At 31.1% G+C, this 23,962-nt stretch overlaps 1 protein-coding gene across 2 annotated transcripts in view; it reads right to left on the bottom strand.

Annotated features, from left to right (window-relative positions):
* LOC105248941 overlaps positions 1-23,962 on the bottom strand; it is a 263,628-nt gene that overhangs the window by 228,448 nt on the left and 11,218 nt on the right. For both annotated transcript variants that reach the window (XM_011254038.2, XM_011254039.2), the window contains exon 2: positions 20,284-20,334. In XM_011254038.2, the coding sequence (XP_011252340.1) occupies positions 20,284-20,334 (51 nt within the window). The remainder of the gene's footprint in view (positions 1-20,283; positions 20,335-23,962) is intronic.

The raw sequence follows: 23,962 nt of genomic DNA, 5'->3' as shown, positions 1-23,962 counted from the left end.
ACGGAGGCAGAGGGAGGACTGAATTTAAAAGGGATACGAGCAGATGGGGATTACGACACACGGGCATGTCTAGCATTTAACCCTACGCAATACGCTTCACCGAGTGATTTCGAACTCTACCTTGACGCCAAGGATATTATTCAACGAATAAAAGCGCTGTGAGAGGGAAAAATAAAGGACTGCCTGGAGAGCCATACGGCACACTCCGAAATTATTAATTATGCTTGCCGTGCACGGACATCCACGTACACCCGGCTATCCGTGGCTGGCTTATGCTTCGGGCCATTTCGATCCCGCCGTTCAAAAAAAGAGAAAGCACGGTGCACATCACGGGGAAATTATACCCGTTATTTTTTTTATCGCTGCGGTCTCGCCCGGAAAAAGTGGATGGAACCGGCAATTTCTCACACACAGAAATTTGTTGCCGATTCGGTTGCAAATTACAATATATTATTACATCCCGTTACGTAAATTTTTAAGAAACTTGATTTTAAAATCGGATTATGAATGTGACACGAAATAAAGATATAGCGTACTTTGATCTCGTTTTGCATCATTATATTATCGCAAATGAATCACATGTATCCGATGACATCCGTTGGTTGGAATGTTTTCAAATGAAAAGGATCACAGTAGTTACATTATTAAAATATAACTACGTCGGTATATTATATATCATTCGATAACATTCGATGGTAGAAAAAAATGTGCAAAATGTATACATTCATTTAAAAGAAGGGATAAAATCTATTTTTATTATTTAAATAAGATTAGTTATTTTAATTTATGCATTTCAATTATTGAATTGTTATTGCTTCGAATATGATTATTAAGTAAAAATTAAATTCGAAATTTTGTTTAATCTTTATGATTATATACACAAAATTTAATTTAACATTTTATAAGATCAGAATTTAATAAAATTTTTCTATTTTATAATTTAATACAATTTTCCTATTTTATAAGAAATTTTTTATTTTATAGTTTTACTTTTATATACAACAAAATATAAATGAAATTTGACATAAATGTTTCATTTAATATAAATCAAATTAATTTATGAGCAGCTTTTTCAACCGTAAAAAATATTAATTTATTATTTATAATTATTAAATTTATAATTCGCACGAGATGTTACTAATGCATTTTAATTTAATCGATATTCTGATAAATATAAATAGCTAATACCTAATTCATTATGTATGTAATCCTTAAAATCTACACATGACATTAAACCTTTGATATGTAATAATAATTGACATACGCACATGCTGATTAATGCATCAACGACATAGGTTCATCCTAATCATCAAATTTTCCGAAACAATTAACGGAACAAATTCCGAAAAGTTGTTTAATTGTACGAAATAATCAAGTTTAAAATAATCAATAAATAATTAACAATTTGTATAATTTGTTGATGCGGCCAATAAAAAATTATTGACCTAGATCCTCGCAAATTGTCGGAGCATCGCTTCCGCTGTACCATGATAAAAGTGAACGGACGCGGAATTTGCGATTCGCTTTCTCTTTCGACACGATCGTTAAGTCTATAAGCTTGAACGATGAATTACGCTTCAATTGGCGACGATTTGTTCGATGAACGATTTCGCAACACGAAGATGAGAGCTACTACATTCGTATCATTGAAGACAAAAGAATGCAACCAAATAATTTGTAAGCGTAAAAAAAATTAATTAATTTTTGCATAATCTCCGTTGAATAGCAGCGTACGTAATTTCAAGCTTTCTTCAAGCGATGCGTTTGCAATGAATGCGTTAGCTCCGCCCTTAATGATCACGCGAATTATTCGTCATACCGTAAAAAAAATACAAGATAATTAGCCATGATTACACCTACAAATGATGCTACATCCGCTTCGAAATGCATGTTTGACATAGCGACCGGCATCGCCATAATTACGCCAATTAAAATGTTATGATCCCTTATAAAAACTGATTCATTTCTTTTTTAATTATAAATAATTTTTTCCATCGTAATTGTGGATATAACTAAGCGTAACTGAAACAAATTTTTATAAAAATGCGCAATTAAAATTATATACTTTTCCTGCTATTCAATATTTCTATTATGGGAAATTATTTTAGAGTTTCAGCCGCCATATTGATAACTATGTGTAAAAGGACATTTTTCTCGTCGTTTCGTGAATTGTACGCACGGATGAAATTTTTAACGTTTTCAACCATTTAATTTACAAATTCGTGAAAAAAATATTCAAAATTTATTCAAAATTTATTATGAAAATGAAAAATATGCGGGTATATTCACAGTCATTGCCGCATCTAGGTCATCGCTGCGTTCGACTCGTGATGAATTCCGTCTCTTCGTACGACTCGCGAATGTTAAGAGAAGCTCTTAACGGCTAAACGCGTAATATGCTCGCACGCAGGCATGCGCGCATAATTTTATACGCAGTATCTGTCTTACGACGGCCAACATTGATATGCATACGCGTGAAAAACGCGAACAACAGGTGCGCTCGATCTGCAAACGATACGCGAATGTGTGCTATGTCGATGAAACTTTCAGACATGTGCGTTTGCCAAGACAGGTGAACAAAAAATCGATTTCGTTAAAGCTCCATAAAAAATAATCTTGCAAAAACTTACCTTGCGTGACAAAAACTCTAAAAATATGAACATTTACGTTTTAATTAAATAAACTCAGCATAATTCTTTTTCGTGATAGATATAGAGATCTATACGTATTTTCCAAATATATTCCTTATTAAAATTAAAATGCAGAATTAAAAATATAATTTTTAGGTAATAATCATATAATAATTCTATTGGGAGCTTTGACGTATATCGAATTATTAGTTCAACACGAATAATCGTAAAATAAACGTAAAATATTACAGCTTCGTTCAAGGATACATGGATGCGTGTAGTTTAAATACAAAAATTGAATTACAGTTGTATTAAAAAAAAATATCCGAAAGGTCTTTAAGAAAGTCTAAAAGTAAAATTAAAATTTTAGCTAAAATTTAAAATTGTAAAATTATAAAATAGAATTACTTTGTTCTTTTTTTTTAATATACACCGGACAAATACAGACATATTCGCAGTTGAAAAATGCCATAAACATTACGAATATTAATCGTTGTGCATTCGAAAAATTTAAGTAATAAATGCAATAAATAAAGAATGTAATAAATGCAATAAATAAAACGAAGGAATAAATGCAACAAATTCGAAAAAATGTAAAATAAAATGTCAAATATAAATATTAAATTCCAGTTCGCATAATAAAAAATTAAAAATCTTGTTAAAAATTTTGAAAATACATAAACCTGCATGATGTAATTATCGATATATATAATTTATAAGAAATATATACACGTTCATATCGTTCTTATTAAATCCCGTTAAAAAATATTTCTTTATAAATGTAAGGAAAACATGAAATCGTATTTCGACGCGCGTTACCGCTGCTGTTATTAAAAAGAGAGCGACAAACATTGCAGAAATGAATCGCATCTTGTTTATCGAAACAGAACGCGTTGAACGAATGTAATGATGTTGAAAATCATCAAATCATGAAATCGTATAAATAAACGCGTCGATTCGTGGCACGTTCGCTTCAAAATGCGCGCGGCTCCCACGGTCATCGGAGCGCGAGGCTTGCACGCTGCACGCGAGGAGCGGGAAAAAGAAAGAGAGAGAGAGAGAAAGAGAAAACGAAAGCGACACAACTCTCCTATTTCGGAGCAGTGACTGTGCACATCGCCGAAACAAAATTTCGTTCCACCCACTGCACTCTCATTTTACATATTAACAACGAGAAGTTGTACACGCATCCATGATTCTCGCGAGCGAAGCGGGCGGTCGTCACGTGACATACCTGCGTTTTGGAGCGTTGCGAATTCGAATTCCAACTCGCTGGATGCGCCTCCAGTAATCCAAAGAGCACACAGGCACCACGACACGTTTCTCTCACTACGCACACACACTGCCGGCGGAATAAACAGCGAACAACGATTTCCGCGCGTCCGCGGAAGACGGAAACTCGGCGACAAAATCAGCGAGCACACGCGAAATCGGAAACACACGGGGGACGCGAGCGCGCGAAATTACACCGCACCGAGTGGAAATCGAAAGTTACGCGAGGAAGATTGACGTATCGATACCGCGGCGAGTCGCGGTAACGCGACTTTCCTCTCGAGGCTTCGCGATCGTGACATTAATGCAAATTTTTGCGGAAATATGTGTTCACGCGGGGACGCGGACAAGACACGACGCGCGATACAGTCCTCACCACGGGAGCGCTGGCGACAGACTGACAAGTCGTGACCTGCGCAGCCCCACGCGCCGGCCCCCCACCCCACCGCCTGCCGCCTGCCCGCCTGCCCGCCTGCCCGCCTGCCTCGTAGGCCTGCTTGCCTGCTTGGCAGGCCTGCCTGCCTGTCTGCCTGTCTGCCAGCTTCTCTCCGCGGGCATCCGCTCCAACGCACGATTACGTTAGGTGTCCCGGGTCCCTTCTTCCTCAAAATATTATTATTATATTAATTATCTTATAAGGCTGATAAAGAAACACTGTCGCGGATGGAAGAAGACTGCACGAAAAAGGTATTTAAATGCTGAATTAATGTGTTGGTAATTTCACGAAATATCAAATCCATTGTACGATTCGCATTCTATCCATTTTCACTATCGGTCGAATTTAATCTTGTAATAATTTTTAGGAATATATGTGTATATAATTTTCATATCAAATTAGAATAAAAGTTGAAATATTGCCTGCGCGATTCATATTTCATATGTATTTTATGTCCGATTTTTAAATCTTATAATAATAACTTGAAATATGATAATTATAAGATAAATGATGCTTTAATCAAGATACCAATAAAATAGCAGACCCCGGACGACTATTAAAGACTATTATATACGTATAGAATCAAATCTGTTTACTTGCTACACTTTTTTATTTACATATTCTTGAAGTCTACCGGCGTAAATGAGAATCTTCAAGTGACTTAAAAATTCCTTGGCGTCAAACGTAGTTCAAGGTTAGGCGCAGGAAAACGAATGATTATGCTTTCTACGCCGACAAGAATAAATATATAGTAAAATAGTTTAAAATGTATGCGCATATAATAGATGTAAGATAAAGCGTCACATGTTTCAGTTTCTATTTCTACTTTACGTGACTGCATTTCGAGGCGTGTTTCGAATAATGTACAAGAGAATAAAAAGGAATGCATTAATTATCCTTATATTACCATAATTGTATATTATTATAATATAAAAATAATAATATTATAATGTTTTCCTTTGCGCGACAATAATCACATACATAGATATATACATATATATATTTTCATATATAAAAATATACACGTAATAAAAGTATATTAATATAGGGATAAATAATTTTTTGTGATAATTGATTGAGACACATAATATCATTCTATAATGATTTAAATTATACTTGATTAAATGCACTTAAACACAGTTTTAATTATGGTTTCTACTTTAAAGCAAACACGTCTATAGTAAAAAAGAAAAATAATTATTTCAGAATATCTCATATGTATTAAGATAGATTATTTCATTTATTAAAAATTTTATAATAAGTGATATTATTAATTGTTTATGATTCGAGCATTTTTGTTGTTTTTTTATTTACTCTTTCTTGTCATTTACTTCTTGTAAGAATAAATAAATAAAAAAATAAGTGTTTGGAAAACTGAATTATCGACACAGCTATATAAAGACATTTTTAATCGTGAAATGTGTTTTCTGTCAGAAAATGCATTGGACGTCGGTATAGAAGATTTCTGCTTGCTGCAATTGTCAGTAAAACGGAATCATATTTATTTCATACTTTTATTCTCCTTCGCAAGATGGCAATATCATGGTAAATTTAATTTGTCCTTCGTGTGTTTAAATTCCTTATATAAAATTAAATATACACATAAGGAATTTATATGTATGTATATAATTAACTTTCTTTATATACTAGCTTTAAATTATTGAACTAAATCATAAACTGCGCAATGCTAGCGTACCTTGTCAATTCTTTAACTTTACATTGAATTAAACATCATAATTGATTAATTATGTTAATCAAATAACATGGCCATTTTACTCACTTTGTAATTCATTTTATTAAAATTTTATAATATGTAATGAATAGATGAAGCAAATTAGTTTTGTAAGCTTTTCTCAGAATAGATGATAAGAATAGATGCTAAGAATAGATGATAAAATCAATAGTGAAAAAAAAACTCGACTTAAAAAAATTTTCGACACGACAGTTGATCTCTTATCCACTTGTGGCCACGGTAGCTACTTTTTGCTGACTTCGTTGTAAAGTAAATTCAAACAATACTTTTCTTCAGTAACTCTAGCGATATTGTCTCCGGTCTTTCACAAGACAATACACTAGGGATCTTACTTCCGGCAAAATTCGATATCGAAGTAAATTCGATTTAAGCCCCGGACCCTTGACTTTATGCTCCCCGACTATCGTCCTGGGTAATGCGAGACCCGTTTTAGTCCGGAAAGGTCGAACTATAAATCCCCAATGATATCTATGATTGCGACGGACAGACGAAGGGAACGATTAAACTCTTAAAGATTCAGACGGTCTTACCGCGAAAAACTTTTACTTTTCTTCATTCCAACTTCCGTTCAATGCCAATAGCCGTCCCCGACATCAATAAAACATTAGTTACAGACTTTCGTAAAATCAATTTCTATCGAAAAAAATGTTCTTATTCGAATATATAAATCTAGCTATGATTTCTATATCTTCGCTTTAACTTTAATACAGATAAAATATAGTATGGTTTATCTCATTGTCAATATAATGTCCACATTTTACTTCTAACACGTATTAAAGCTACCAATAATTTTATTTTTTTTTCAATATTTCTATAATTTTTTTACACATAAATCTCAAATACTAATTATTTAAATATGATCATTATAATTCTATTGAATATTTCGAAGAAAAAGGTCAACATTTTATAGACAAAAATTGATTCTAGTGTATAGATGAAAAATTCATACAATGATGTCACTAATATCATCTCAAGTGTAAATAATTGGCATGGAAAGTTACCACTTGAGTGAGCAATTAAGTCGAAGAAGCGAGAAGTAAAGAGCTTGTGTGCATGTAATCGTACCTTCTACGAAGAAGAAAAGAGGAAAGATGGAAAGTGCGGAGGATTAAAAGAGGGGACAAACGCTTATATAAAAGTTGGGCGAAAACACAGAAGTCTACCGACAATGGTTGAAGATGGTACAATGATAACCGAGCTGAAAGTATTAAATGTTCCTTCATGAACGTCGACGACGAAAAGAAAGAAATCTCTTTATTAATTTCTTCTTCGTGCGCGCATATTTTAAATTCAAATTCAAGTCTAGAAATTGCATTTCTTCGCAAAGATATTATATATACACGTAAATTTTCATAATATATATGCTAATTTTTATTAAATCATCAAGAAATATTAATTTTTTTTATTCTCATATTATCGAATCTTTGTTAATGGAAAAAAGAGAAATTTCAGAAAACTATTTGAAGAATATTATTTGCTGCATCAATAATATTTTCAATTAATATTATTAATGTGATATTATTGATAATAATATTGATCAATAATATTATAGCAAACACACTTGCTGACACACAGATCGGATATTTTCTTGCGATATACGTTCAAATGAAAGTCGATGTGCGACATTATACGAGGACTTAGATGACTTTGAAGTGCTGCACATAACATCATCCTGACGTCTGATCCGCGTATCAAAAGCATTCCACGACCTTCGATTCCATTTTATTTATACGATCTTTTAACGGCTGCCGATATTTTTCACCGACGTTTCCGGTCTTCTCTTCTCGGTGCAAGAACCGGAATATTGAAGTTTTCGGTCACTGCCTGATTTTAACTGTACTACCATATCTGTGCACTAGATCCAGACGCTGTTCCGGTGGATGAAGACGCTGCAGAGCTGAAAATGGAGGGATGGACAGAGATAAGCAGGGGAAACGAGAAAGACAGGTGGATAAACCAAGAAACCGGCGCCGAGAGAAAAAGAAGGGTACTCTCACAAGGGTATACATAAGAAGGATGGGATGGAGCCCATCAGCGAAAGAAACGGATAGCGAAAGAAGAGCGCGAGAAACGGCAAGTAAACGAAGCCCTTTTGACTTTCTAGGTCAACAAAATTGATTACTTGGCGCTTCAATGGAAATCCAGCATCTAAGCCTCTTAACTTTCCATCACAGTGTAAACAAGCACGAGATATGAGTAATTCTTAGCATCCAATTTACAAAAAAAAAACGCGAATGATAGAAATGAATAAGATGAAATGGAAAATCCTAATTATAATAGAGGCATCTATTTGAGTTATAATGAGTCCGTGAGAAATTCTTTTGATAAGAAAGACATTTTTTTATCACAAAGGAATGTATTCAAAAAACATGAAAAATTACATCTCGCGATAATGAATAAAATTTGCATTTTTTAAAAATATAATAAACAAATTAGATTTTTCATAAAAGATCAAAAACACAAATTATTATTTAAAAAATCGATATAAAAAAATATCATTTAAAAACAATGTAATTTATGAAATAATATTGAATACTAAAGACAATAGAATTAAAGGTTATTAGTCGTATAAATTTTATTTAAAGAAATAAAAATATTTAGACTTCATATGTGTGCGTTATGTAATAGCAGAAAAAACCGCTTCAATTATGAATACAAGTAGCTATCAAGGCTGCATAGAAAATTACATAGTAGATTGAGAAATAGAATTATTCATATTGAAATCAGGTTGCATTTATTAATATTTAATGCGCTTGCACGATAAAACAATCCGACAGAGAATTCTGAATGCTATTGTTTTACAAGGACTATTCGCTGTCGCGATGTGCTCTCTTCCGAGACGAGGTCGGTTCTTGACCGCAGTCACGCCACGCCAACCAGTCTTATTGTAGTCAGTGCATGTGCATTTGCGTCTAGTTAAGTTATTTCTAGTGACGGTGGCCCTCGTAATCTAGGTGGGCACTACCCTTGTCGTTCGCGATCGCAATCACACATGTGCGCGTTGCCATTATTTATTAATTCAAAAATTTATGACCATGGAATTCCGGTTTCGTCGCATTCCCGTCCGTAATATTGAACGCGTTTTATGGCCACCTGTACGTAGCCAATAATGCGCTTATACGCGCGATAGCGCGTAAATAAAATAAAATATCGGACTTTTATCGAATTCAAGCAGTACTACGAAATATATATACAAGCATTATTCACGTGATTTTGGTTGAACACTTTTGCGTGAGGTAAAATGAAAACATTTCAATCACTTAGAACGCAGACAGCCCCCTTTTATGAACCATACATTTAAAATTACAATATTTTTTCAACAACTCAGACATATGTAACGTTAACTGTATATGTAATAATATAGAATGGGAGAAATACTTTTCTCTATTTCTCTTGAAATTTCGATATCATATAAGAGTTTACACAACTTAAGCTCCGATATTAATGGCTTCTTCAAAACTTCTCTTAGATCGAGTATCTCTGGCGAACTTCAAATGTCATTCTCTCGATAAAAAGAACAGAGTGTACTATCTCATGTACTGCATTAAACGAAAAAATTCTGCTCACAGAGTAACGTTGATACGTTATATCGGGCGACGCGCTTCTTTGCTTCCCCTTTATCGTTCAACCCCCTCGATATTCGACTCGGGTTTCTTTATTTCCGTCTGCTGGGAGGCATCGCGAAAAGGTAGAAATATCGACATAGTTGTGCATAATAATACAGCACGGCTCTGTCTTTTGTCAGTCTTAGGACCTAAGTTTCGTATCTCCGCGCTTTCCGCAATTCCCCCATCTCTTTCTACAGCAATTCGTCTAATCACCACCATCTTTCGCGAAACAAAAACTGGGGGAGAAAAAAAAAGATCGAGAGTTTCTTTAAATGAAAACAGGATGACTGTAATAAAAACTCTTCATCTTTTATTCAGCCATCCTTCTTCAATGTTATTCAAAATGAGTGAGCTGCCAATATAGAATGAAAAATATAGAATAATATAGACAATAACAATATAGAAAAAATAATATAGACAATAACAATATAGAAAAAATTCTTAAAAGAAATATTGGGAAGTTATGGAAATAATCCTAGAAATGAGTAATATATATTAAATATTAGTTGCAATGTTTAAAACAAAACATCAGTTGCACAACGCAACAATATAAATATTATATATATATATACGATAATACATAAATATATAAATATTTAATATACAAAAAAATTTTTCTTATTAATGATTATATGCATAAATATGTATCTCAGTGAAAAATTAGATATATATTTCCTAAATATTCTTAATTATACTTTTGATGAAACATGACAATTATAATCATAAGAATATAAATGCAAGCGTAACAACTTAATTAAAATGCAATCTTTCATTCTTCTTCCCGAGATTTTTATTAATTGCAAGATCGTTTCTTCTGCAATGCTTGTAAGATCTCTGTTAGCGCTATGCTATCTAAAGATATTCGCACGTTGCACGAGAAACAATTCCTACTATCTCCTTGTATCACTATAGGCCATCTAAAGTTTCAACACGAAAATTGATCGTATAAAAGACATTCCTGAAAGTCCGGCGAAAACCCCTTTCGTTGTCAGAGGATCTTGGCGCTGTGTCCCGTATAAAATTTATATCAAATAATTCAGCAAAATCAAGAATAAGGCTGTACTCACATAGAAATAAAACGGTTACTTTTATATGAAATAGATGTTTATATGGATCTTTCAAAATTTTTATATTGTTTATTATTAATATAAAAATCAGAATTGATAACAATACGTGCTTCTTACATATAACAGACTTTAGATATAGATACTCGAAAAATATATTATTATTAACAAATTAAAATATATTTTATATATTTACTTGTGTATTCTGTATTTATTATATATTTAATAGATACAAAATACACAAGTAAATATATAAAATAATAATAATTTATTATATATTTTATTTTTTAAATGTAATAAATATACGTTATATTACTTTCATATTGAAAATGTATCGTATAAATTAAATTATAATTATAAATTAAATGATAAAAATTTTTAAAAAATTATAAGAATTTCTGAAAACTGTTTAAAAATTTAAAATATCTACGTTTAAAATGTATGATTGGTAATGGAATAATATACTAGATTGTTGTCAAATAAGAAATAATGAGTTCCGCTCCAAATGAAATTTCAACACGACTGTCGTTCTAGTGCGAACATCGATTGTCGAGAAAGACTGTCCAGCAGAAAACGTACTACAACCGATACCACTTTTCAGTATGAAAAAGTGATAAAAGAATGAGTCCGAAAAGAAGAGCGATGTCAAGCGAACAAGGAACAAAAGCTGAAAAAGAGAAAAGCGGAAACGAAAACGCAGCTCGAACATGGCAAAATAAAAGTTGGGAATTCAAGGATCAGGAAACGTCTCAAGGACGAGTAACAAAGATGGTATACAAAAAACGGCTAGAAATTTCTTCGAGAAAAGAAAATATCTAATTCTTCGATAAAGGCAGTGATTGTCAAATTGAAATATAGACTAAATTCTACGATATGGAAAAATTTATTATAAACTAATTCTTAATTATTTATCTCTATCGTTATGCGTGTGTGTATGTGTATAAAATTTCAAAAAAAGATTTTTTTGTAGGTATTAAATATTTTTTAAGCTAAGAAAGAAAAAAATTAGAAAAGAAAAAAGAAGAAAAAAATACGGGTATCTAAAAAATAAAAAATATTAAAAAATATTGAATATGCAATGCTAATTAGTATTTTATATATAATTTTTTGTAATACTAAATTAAAATATATTTTAGATGATAAAATATTAATCGGATACATGTTTGTTGCATAAATATATAAAATCTATAATAAATAGATATATTAAATAGATATATTAATCATTTTTTAATTTCTTATTAATATTTAATTCTGAAATAGAAATATGTTCCAAAAAATACATTTAAAAATAGTTCCTTATTAGGCAAAGCGGAGAGAAAAAGAGAATTTAGATGTGTATATTATTTATTAATTTTAAAAAATTATTCAAATTCGTCTATTATAATTCTGTTTCTTATTATAGACTTATAAGAGATAGGAAGTTAATGAAGTTAATTGATTCATGGTTAGTTCTATCAAAAAGTTCATCTAATTAGAAAAATCAAGCTCGAAGAAATCCTCTGAGTTTTCACGAGCAGATAACTATAATATTCTCGGTTCTTATACAAAAAATTCGCATCAAATCGACAAGAAATATTTTATCAGCGGTTAAAGTAAGTTTCCGATATCGAACTGGATTAAGATAAAATTTTTTAGCTTAGTTCACGGTATGCAGATGTAAGCGGATATGCTGCAAATAGATTTGCTACAAATATGAGTGGAAATTGAATACTCGCGAAAAAGTATATTTAATAGAGAAAAAGGCACCGAAAAAAACACATTTATCGCTATATATAAGTTGCAAGATATGAAACATAATACAAAAAACTCTTATATATAAATCAATTTTCGATTCTTTTTTTTTCGAATATAACATTAAAAATTCTTGCATTATAAAATTACATGTAATCAGAGAATTACAGAGAAACATTATGTAAATATAAATGATTTGTTAAATTTTTTCAAAAAAAAAGAAATGCTCGATAATATGTTTTATATTACATATTTGAGCTGAATTATATATCGATCTGTACAGCTGTCGCATTTCTTTACTGTTAATTAATAAATTTCTCGCCTCATTCGTTATTTCATGCTTCGAAAAATATTTGAACGACATATCTCGAGTTACAAATCACACAAGTCGATATTATGATTGTACAATAAACACACCATTCTTTATAGTTTAATCATAGCCGATAAAACTCTCCCTTCATTATTTGCATTTTTATTTTTATTACTTTTATTCACACGATGAAATATCGCCTATTATTTAAGAGAGAAACTTATACCAAATGCGGGTGAAAATTGAAACAATTTTACGTCTATTAATATTGGAATTGGTAATGCATTAATTGAAAATCTTAAGAAGATAATTTAACTTTAATTGTGCTTGCGCAATATTATGGTTAAATAAATATGGTTAAATTTGCTATTTATCGAAAAAAATAATAATAATCACATGAAATAAATTTATCTTTATCTTTATCAATATGCGCAAGAAGATACTTTAAACAGAAATTACAGGAATCGAAGATGAGAAAAAGGAAAATGTAGGAATATAAAGATTCAAACGGCTCGTTGCCAATCGCAATCGTTACTGTTTCCAAGTCAGCTAGTGAACCATACAACTTTGTCTCACACAGTGCTAAGGATATCTTCTCGCCTGGTTATATACTATTGAATGGATAGAAATCGATGAAAGATACATTTTCTCAGTTACAACAAAGTTTCTCGCAGTGGACATACACACTTACACACATACACTCAAGAACGAAATTCAATTGTACATTTATCCGAACAAGTTCCACAGCACGAGGATGTAGGACGCACATTGAGTGCAGAGCTATCGAGCTTCCAACCAAAGTGCTATTCGATAATAACAAATGTATAGATTGTCTTGGAAATTTTCCATGTCTATATTTCTCGCGTGTGACATTTCTCGAAAAACAAACACAACGAGCTACAAATGGAGATTATTCACGATTGATAGATAATCAAATTCGCAATCTTCATTAATAGCAGTCTCACCTCGTTTGTTTTAAAGTAGTGGAAAAAAAATTTTCTTAATTTTTGTAATCGAGAAAAGTATCTTTCCCCCAAACATAGGACTTCACTAGACTAGAACACAAAGTTTTGGATAACATAACGTCTCCGAAGTTTTCTTTATATCGGGCGAAATTTTACGAAAGATAGGAGAAGTGTCATGCTGAAACTTGAACAATGTTCCGTAAATTTTGAAATGTGCGTTTTTGCATTCTTAATACTTGTAAAGGGAGATAGCGACGACGGCTTTCGTCGCTCTGGTGGTTTATTACAACGGTCTCCGCGGTTGCAGCTTGAGATTTATCGGTCTTTCCCTCGGCCGGCAGCTGCGGCTACTCCGCAAAATACAACGAAAGGAACGAGCATGTTACAAAATGAATGCGCCACGGAAGGAAGAAGAGATCGCACATTCGTTTCTTAAAGTTCTTGCCATTTAGAATAGAGGGAGAGAAATCAGACAAGTGGATGGAAAACGCGTTATGTTTTTCCAAGGCAAGATTTAAATATAAAATAAAATAAAGCAATGAGAGCCATTGAAAAATTGATAATTATTTTTAACAAATTATACATCAACAAGAAAGAAAAAGAAAGTCGCGTAATCTTTTATAAAAAATTTAATCTATCAAATTACAGTAAGCAATCAATTTTTTAAAATGATGGATAATAATGATAAGAAATGGGAATAGAGAAAGATTTTTTTTAACGTATAATAACGAGATCAACAGAAAAAGAAAAAGAGAAAGAAAACAAATTAATGGCAAAATCATGACAAAGATTGTTGAAAGTGCAAACAAACTTACGAAGGCATATACTGGAGGAGTTAATAATAGATAAATACAAATTTTGCTAAAAATGTATACCTTGTATACCTCTTCACTCGATCTAAAGAAAAAATAAATCTATCGATAGGATAAAAGCAAGAGGCTGAGCTTCTTGAATGTTTCATAGTTGTTTCAATTCGCTGAAAGAGGCAAAAATATAGCTCAATATTTGCTCGAGTATTTTCTACGGTGATATAAAGTGATATACATATCGAAAATTATAAGAAAATTCACGATATATCTGATCATAAAACTATAATACCAAAATATTTATTATGTATGAAAAGCTAAATATTGAACAAATTAATTAACTAATATTATATAATTATACAATACATATTATAAAATTGATTATATAACATTAATTTATTTTTTAAATATTTATAATATTACTCAATTTTCGTAGTAAGTCTTTTTATTCTCTAGCAATGCACATTCGCAAAGAACATCAATTTGAAAGGTCAGTAACAAAACTCGCTTGGCATTTCGTGAGACAAACACAGTTGTTGCCGTCGACAACTCTATCACGGAATACGGATGCAAAAATAACTCTGATTTGTGCATACACCCGTCAAGTTATGAACCGAATGCAAAGTGCAATCCGCGGTTTCTGTAACGTCGTATTCTTTATGGACATCTCGAGCTTCATGCCGAAAATACATGTGACTTGGCACGAAAAACATGTCATGAACAATGTAAACATTCAGGAAACGTTCGACTATCTCAATTCTGACGGAAGCACGACAATCAGATTACATTCGCAAAGTTCCCTTTCAATCGCTATGCTAACTATCGTTATAACCAGCCTCTCGAAACGTCAAGGAAACTGGACCAACTCTCACACTCCATGAAATTCTGTGCACTTATTTGCATGTTATGAGATGATATGGTATATAGAGAAGGAGAGAGAGGTGCAAGAGTAAGGAAGGGTGAATCACCAGAAAAGCAAAACGCCGTTATAGCGACATTCGGCGAGGTTGGCGAGAAGGTCGCGTAGCTATTTGTAATTGTAATTAGCAAGCTGGCTAATTCATTACGTCTCACCATGAAATATACAATGCGCGGTATACTACTTAATTACAAGAGACGCTAATAAGAGAGAAAGCACATAGATATTAATTATCGTAAGTACCGATGTATATACGACAAATTATTACATCTCGTTGAGATACGCAAAAAAGAGATCTAATAACAAGAAAAGACATGTAATAGCTGTACGCGCGAAGAAGAAAAATACAGAGCAAGAAAAAGAGAATCAGGAAAATGCAAAACCCTGGTAGCATTCTTTGTACAGAGAGAAATCTCAGATATATTTTTAAATTAAACACATATACATAGGTGTTGTATGTTTTCCTTACCTTTTTCCGTACATAGCCATTTAAAACAACAACAGTAGATTTTTCTTTTTAACATCTTTCCCTCTTCCTCTCCTCTCTCTTTCTCTCACTCTTTATATTTTTTCTCTAGATATTTCTATAAATATCTCCATATATTTTAGCCTCATATATATATATATATATATATATATATATATATATATATATGTATAACTGATTTAATTCAGAAAAAGAAATTTGTATTTTTGATCTTAATATAATGCTGAATTATACCATATAAGTAAAAATACTAGTTTCTTTTAATGTTTTTATTAAAAAAGAAACTTTGTTATTATTTTAGATGTCCATAGATAGAAAAATGGTATAAAAAACATGTAGCACTGCATATATATATATATTTAATCTAAAAATATATATAAAATTTTTCTATGTACGCAATTCTGTACACCCATATATTATATATATATATATAAGAGTAATTTTATATTTTATATATAAAAATTATTTTAAAATTTATTTAAACTAAAGAAAAAGAAATATATAAAGAATTTAAAACATAGTATGATTTTATAAAAATAAATATATGTACGTTGTAAAAAATTTTAATTAATATATAATAAATTAATATATAATTTCATAAAAAGAGATAATTTTAATTAATATACATATTGAATCTTTTATAACGAAACAAGATGACGATCAGAAAGTCTCAGAGACTAACGAGCTGAGTCGCTTTTGAAATTCAAACATAACGAGCTGAGTCGAGCGGCGAGCGAACATCAGGACATAGAACGAGATAAATTTGTGGAATCGTGTTGGACGGCTCGAGAGTGTCACCGGTGTCATCTGGGAAAAAAATACTACAACAGGCTGCGATGTGCATCGTACGAAAAGTAGGAGAACATATTAATAAAACTAGTGTTAGAGAGGATGTGTTTAACTGCTAGCTGTTCTTAATTTTCATAATTTTTATCTTCCGGATCAAATTAGCTTTTAGCTTATATATTAAAAATATTTTATATCACCTTTGAAATTATAAACACAAGAGTTTTGCGCTCCATAACTTTTATCAAATTAGTCGATTAGAGCTGTTCAAAGAAATCCAATAAATAATAGCTTTCCTCAGTTCTTATTATTTATAAGTAAGTAAATTTTATATATATTATTCTTTTAATTACAACATTGTAATTTTAATTATTAAAAGTTTTTTTATTATATTATATTATATATTGATTAATTATTATTGACGATCTACAATAAATGTAATGAATAAATGAAAGGTTAAGAAATTTTTCAGATGATAACATTTTTTGGTAACATTTTGGTAACATTTTTTAAATGTTTATGTTGCGCTTGAAATGTTAATGATAAATTCTTACTAAAAAAAAACAATATTGTATCTCGCACATTTTTTACATATATGAGATTTCGAAACCACAAGTGGAATTTATAATTGGCAACTTCCACTCGTTAGAGTAAAAACAGAATAAAAGAGTACGGCATGATGTTGTAAATTATGTAAAAATAGAGTGCAATTACAAAACTGCATGTACCACAGTAATTTTTATTTTTATGTTTTTGAGAAGTTATTTTCTGCAACACGATATATATGAATTATAATCTTCAATTCCCACAAAATTTTCAATTTCTCGCTTTAATTTTTAAACACTCTTGGTTCTAATTTATCCTAAAATAACAAGATAATTCGCATGTATATAATTGCATTTGTTTCAATAGTATAAATTTTGAATTTCTTAAGCAAACGAAGAGTATATTCTTTTTTAATAGCTTAAAAGAAAATTAATTGAATAATTATTTTAATAATTATTTTAATAAAATTTATTTTAATAATAATAATTTATTAATGATTTAATTATAGGAGGGTGTGTCTATAATTTATCAGTAAGTTCGATAAATTTAATCTGAAAATATAGTCAATAAGTAAAAATTTTGATGTTTTTACTTATTTCACAATATATGTTCTATTTCGTATTTTTCCATCATTTATGTTCTTGCAATTATAAATATAATTTATCATAAATATTGTATTAAAATGACAAGAATTAAATTTAATTTTACCGTACTTTACTTACAAGATAAGTAAGAGCACAAGAACAAGGAAAAAGAAAATAATCATATTTTATTATTATCGTTACAGAAAAGTTTGTACGACGGTTGCAGAAGTTGAGAAAATGCGTTGTAATTTTGATTACGTGTAATCTGTCATAGTCCTTTAAGCAAGAATGATCAAAGGACATTCGTGTATGATGCAAAACATACATAAAAATGCACCATCAATAATGCAAAAAAAAATAAAAAATAATTGTTTTGGTTTTACTCAGACATCCGTACACAAATCTTTGTTTATTTAATAAATATAATAATAAAATTGCAAGTTTTAATATTGAATTTTTTATGTAAATATAATATTTTTGTGTATATAAGGAAATTATATATATAAAATAAATAAAAATTTTAATTGAATAATTTTTTAATAATGTAGGAGATTCATCTGTAGTAATATAATATAAAAATGCAATAATATGTAATGGAAAAATATACTTATTATATATATATATATATATATATATATATATATATATATATAATAAAAATAAGTATAGTAATTCTTAAGGAAAGCTTGCCATTTCGAAAATCTCCGATTTATAAAAATTATTAACTTTGAATAATTTGCTGAAAAAAAATGTCTTTTATTCTTTCCAAATTAAGATGCAGGTGCGTAAATCCGTCGATGTATTATATTTTGCCATCCTTATATATCTTTACATATATACATAAGTAAGTATATCTTACGTATGCCGATGGTGTACCCTCCAGGGCATAATCTTACCCTACCAACTAGTTAAATTAAACTACGAGGTCTATCCTTCAATCTAGGATAGAACCAATTGCAGCGCGCATCGGTCTACATATATGTATATCGATACCTATAAAGCGCAGCTGAGTTTATGATATATCGTAAAATGGAATTTAAAATTCTATTTTTAAAAATTGATATGTGAGAAAATAATATTGTCTTATTATCAAATAAGACAAATTATTGATTTTGTTGGTCAAAATAATAACATTATTGTAACACAGTTAATATAATAAATTAAAGTTGAAAAATAGAGAAGATAATATAAACGTTATATGCACGATTTTTACAACTGACCTACCGCGGAATTCTACTATTAAGTATTTTCTTCCTGAACGAAACGTGCGCCACGAATCTTGCGAAAGAGGAAAAAAATGCGCGCATCCCTTACGTCCCTAAGAAGCTCTTTTCCACGAGGATAGTCCTCTCGGCGAGTTGCCTCGGCGAGCAATCTCGCGAAATTGCGCCGCGCGATTTCACGTCGTTCTGTCGACGTTACCGTTCACATTCCCAACATTCTTTTTTTCCGGAAGTCTTTCGACTTTTATTTGACTGACAGAAGGGAATGAGATGGAAAGGTGAAAAAGTGGTGAACAAAAAATCTAGAGAAAGAGGGAAAACGAGAGAGTAATGAAAATAAATTTTCTTATTTTGCACCGTTAATATATTTATCTATCAAGAATAATAACATTAGCAAGAATAATATATTTTTAAAATTGTTTATTAATCATTGATAATAATAATTAATAATAATTAGCTAATTATATCAATTTATGGATATATTATAGATTCATTCACGCGATCTGCATTTTAATTTGCAAAGAATATGAAAATTTTCTCCAGGAAATCCATCAAATTAAAATTTATAAATTACAAATTTTCAAAATAAGAAATTTTGTTTAATTCAAGAAATGTAAGTAACAGATGTTATTTTAATTTTTTGGGAGTGATAATCAGCGAAAACGCATTGCAATATCCAAAATTCGTATATTATTAAACGCACATCACTGTCAACGAAATATCTTCGAGCAGACAGATAACACGCTCTCTCCTTTTTCTACTTTTATCTCGCGAATCAAACTTAAGCTTAAGCTTTCACGTAACGTACAGCGAACTATATCGCCAAGTATGTCATTTAGTAACTCATTTGTATGCATGGTCAGCTTACTTTAGTTGGCCGCCACATGTTTCGATTTTGTAGAAATTTACTGTAGAAAGTTCTCTATAATTAAAGCCAATTTCTAGTTTACGATCTTTTTCCCCAGGCATATTTTTTGGGAAAATTTTTCATAGTAGCATAGAGTATCAATTATAATATACAGTGCGATAATAATAATGTAAATTTTAATTTAAACGCATTGCATTTAATTTGCAATTGTCAGCATCAATTGAAAAATCATTATATATAAAGAGAGAGAGAAAGAGAGAGAGAGATTATTATATGTAAAAATCATACTACTCACCCGTGCTTTCGGCGTCTGCTTTAATCCAATGGCTGGTTGACTGCGATTACTCTGCAAAAAGAGACGAAAATCCTGGTTAACGGAATGACGATAAATTTATAATGATCGACGTTAAACGTATACTCGCTAAACCATATGTCTCGTTATATCGACAGGTACTTTTAATCTGGAAAGTGAAGCGATATATCGTGATATAAATCGTTGTCATAAAATGCGTCATCAAAATATAAAAAAAACTCGAAACTATATAATATCTATAGTAAAGTAACCATATGCATCGTAATGTGAGCATGCATTTATGACAGGACATTGGATTTCGGCAGGACGATTGAAAACACACGGATAAATGTTTAAATTCAAAATTGCACACATTTCCGACGTCCGATCTGTACGATTTCCATCGGAAGAATCTAGCTTTACGTAAAAAAAAAAACAAGTCACGAGTCGTCCTGAATCGTTTGCCTTCATTTATAGTGTTCGACGAGATATTTCCGGGTCGTAGATAACCCGGATACGTCGAAGCGGTTTTTTACGCGTATCGCCACGATAAATTCACGGTGAAATATTGATCCGAATCGGTATCGTCGCGGATGCCCGTCATTGCTGGGGAGAAATACATAAATTTTAATTGGTATGCCGGGACACGAAGGAAGCGACCGCGTCGTGGACGATAACCGTGAACGTCCTGGAACGAATCGGACAAAATAACTCCACGTCGGGAACTTATTCCGGCAGATTGACGAAGCGACCAAAACGGAGTCACGTATCTCGCGGCAATTTAATTAAGCCGTCGCACTCGCGATATATTCCTGCGTTGATTAAGCTGTTTTTGGTAGACGTCGATACGCGTTTCTATCTGTACTGATTGTCGCTGCTGATTTGCAACGCGCTTCGTCTCTTTCACAGATGTTCATTAAAATGTCATAAAGTTTGTAGCGTCCTTTATTTACGTGATTTAGCTTTTTGTGCGCGATGTTTTTCTCATAGTGGAAAAAATTCGATCTTAATAAATTTTGAGAACAGAGCTTATTTTATAGGTTTTTTAAAATTTTTTATTTTATATTATATTTTATTATATTAATTTTACGTATATATTTATCTTATTTTATATTATATTTAATTTTTATTATTTATATTGCAATATTCAAATCTGTAATCAAGATTAAATGAAAGAATAGATGTATTTTGCTAAATATTAATATTTTGTATATAAGATTTAATCTATAAAATAACGTAAGAAAACTATAAGTGTTTTGACATTGTTTTTGTCAATTTTATTTTAAAAAATTTACACAATAATAAATTTTTCCATATAATAAAATTTGTAACAATTACATATTTATTTACAAAAATTAATGACAGTAAACAATTTCGATTATTACACACATATCTTTTATTTAAAAGAGAATTGTATTAATAACAAGTCCTGTGATTAAAGAAAACATTCTCTAATCAAAAGAAATGCGTAAACTTACAGACTCAGGATGCTCGTGCGACCTAATATTTATTGAAATCATTTTCATCCTACGAGAAATTCCTAGCATAATCTGCACTAGACACGCTGATTACATCGGATTTGCATTTAAATATCCTCGGATTGCAACTTCCTAGAAGCGGAAACGAGAACACAGCACGGGCCGTCAGTTTCGACGATTCGATGCCGCACCAATGATAATTAGCGCACATTTAGCGGCATTTCGCTTGTCCAAAATCGGCTAACAGATATACTGAGAAACAAACGAGCTTTGTACGAGACGTAATAATTAAGCGGTTTATCCCGATTAATTCCGGATAATTACGCCTGGCAATTAGTCCAATTTCTGCAACTGTCCAACGCAGCATGAATGGTGAGGCCCCACCATTCGGTCCTATCCTACTATGCTCCGTGATTACAGTGAAACTATGTTTATACCCTTACGGTTTCTACAGCTCACAGATTTTAGTCATCATCTTGAATCTCGAAAATTGTCTCGTAAACCGAGAAATCGGACTTGAGCACTTTCCCGGTTACATTTCCACTGAAATATTCCCGTCGCCCAATTTAAACCGTCTGGATTTTATCACGCAATAAGATGAACGAGCGCAAATTAAGCAGTCAAATGTTTCCTCGTCGAGGGAAATTTGACTTCCTGTTCAATGTTTACGGAACTATTTTATCATAAAAATTAGACGAATAATTAAGATTACTCATTTTAGATTCTTTAATAGTGTTTTGAATTCAAACCCAATTTTGAAAAAAAAACAAGGTTTCCAAAATCTTTGAAAAAAGTCAAGCTTAGGTATCTTTCCAATCACCGAATTTTTACAATAACGTCAGATGCTATTATTGTATTTATAATTGTTTTTAGTTTTCCGCGTTTACTTTATCCTACGTCACGTATATAATGTTCTAAAATGACTCGACCTACTTGCAATAATTTCAACTTGCTTAACCTGTTCGTTTTGTCAACTTCCGTCCATTTTCTATCCTTCCCTTCTTTTATCCTTTCTTACTTTTTTTTTACCATTCCCCATCTACTTAATTGTCGAGATGCGGTTTGTGTTGAAAGTGTCACAAAGCTGAAGAAATAAAAAAGCCGAAGAAAACTGAAAAGAAAACGTACAAACAATAAGACAGGAACTTCGATGAAAAATCGCAGCTGCCTGGCGGAAACGCATCGATGCAGCCAAACACCATCTTGCATTACGAGCTCCGTCGATCCAACTTTTTTTTCTCGCTTACAAATCTTCGCCTCGTGCGAGAAGTTTTGACGGGCGTTTACCGGCGAATTTATCGGTATCGCGGTCTATTAACTCGTAATGGCATTAAGTCGACCTGCCGATACCCGATATACCATAAAATTATTTCCTATTCGAGCGCAGTGCCCGGATTATGTGACAGCTTCACGTCAACCGCTTTTTTAACTGCATACTTAATGATAACGCATAATCCAAGTCACGCTTCGTAGAAAATGAATGCAAAGATTAAATTAATGAATTTGCATAAAATTAAACGCAAATAAAAAATTTAGATAAAAAGAATATACATATATATACATAATAAGAAATAAGGACATAGTTAGACAAAAAATATTCATGAAAAATAAGAAAAACATACAAAGCCTATATATCTCATTTGCACATTCTATTTTTTATTTTACTCTTAATCAATTGAATAGATATATTTTGTATATAAATATTTTATTATTAATAACAAAAGTATTAGAATTTGAAGTATTAGAATTACAGAATCCTTTTAATTTAGAAGGACTCAAATTCTCTTTTTAAGAAAAGATTTAAAAAGAAGCAATAAACGAAAAATAAATAAGCAAGTCCTCCATTATTTTTTACATTTTTAAATCTTTATTGTTTTCCTTAAATCTTAATTCTTGATAGTTTGATGAAAAAAATCATCACACATTTTGTATCTAAATTTGTACATTAAAATATATGGAACAATCATTATATCTTATATATTTTGGAAGTAAAATACTTTTCCTACTATACATGAAAGCAGTTCTATTAATTTAGTTTCTCTTTTAACCGCGATTAAAATCTTTGTATTTACCTTTTATTATTAGCATTTTATAATTCATCTGATAAAATTCTCTTATATAGTATATTTATTCGGCCCCAAGTAAAATCCTTTGCTGATTGGTTAACAGACAAAGATTGGTTAGTCTAAATTGCTACTACGATT

Source organism: Camponotus floridanus, unplaced genomic scaffold, assembly GCF_003227725.1.
Source record: "Camponotus floridanus strain SB8 unplaced genomic scaffold, Cflo_v7.5 scaffold19, whole genome shotgun sequence".
NCBI lineage: Eukaryota > Metazoa > Arthropoda > Insecta > Hymenoptera > Formicidae > Camponotus > Camponotus floridanus.
Note: the sequence above shows the minus strand (reverse complement) of the source record. Positions and strands in the feature narration are given on the sequence as shown.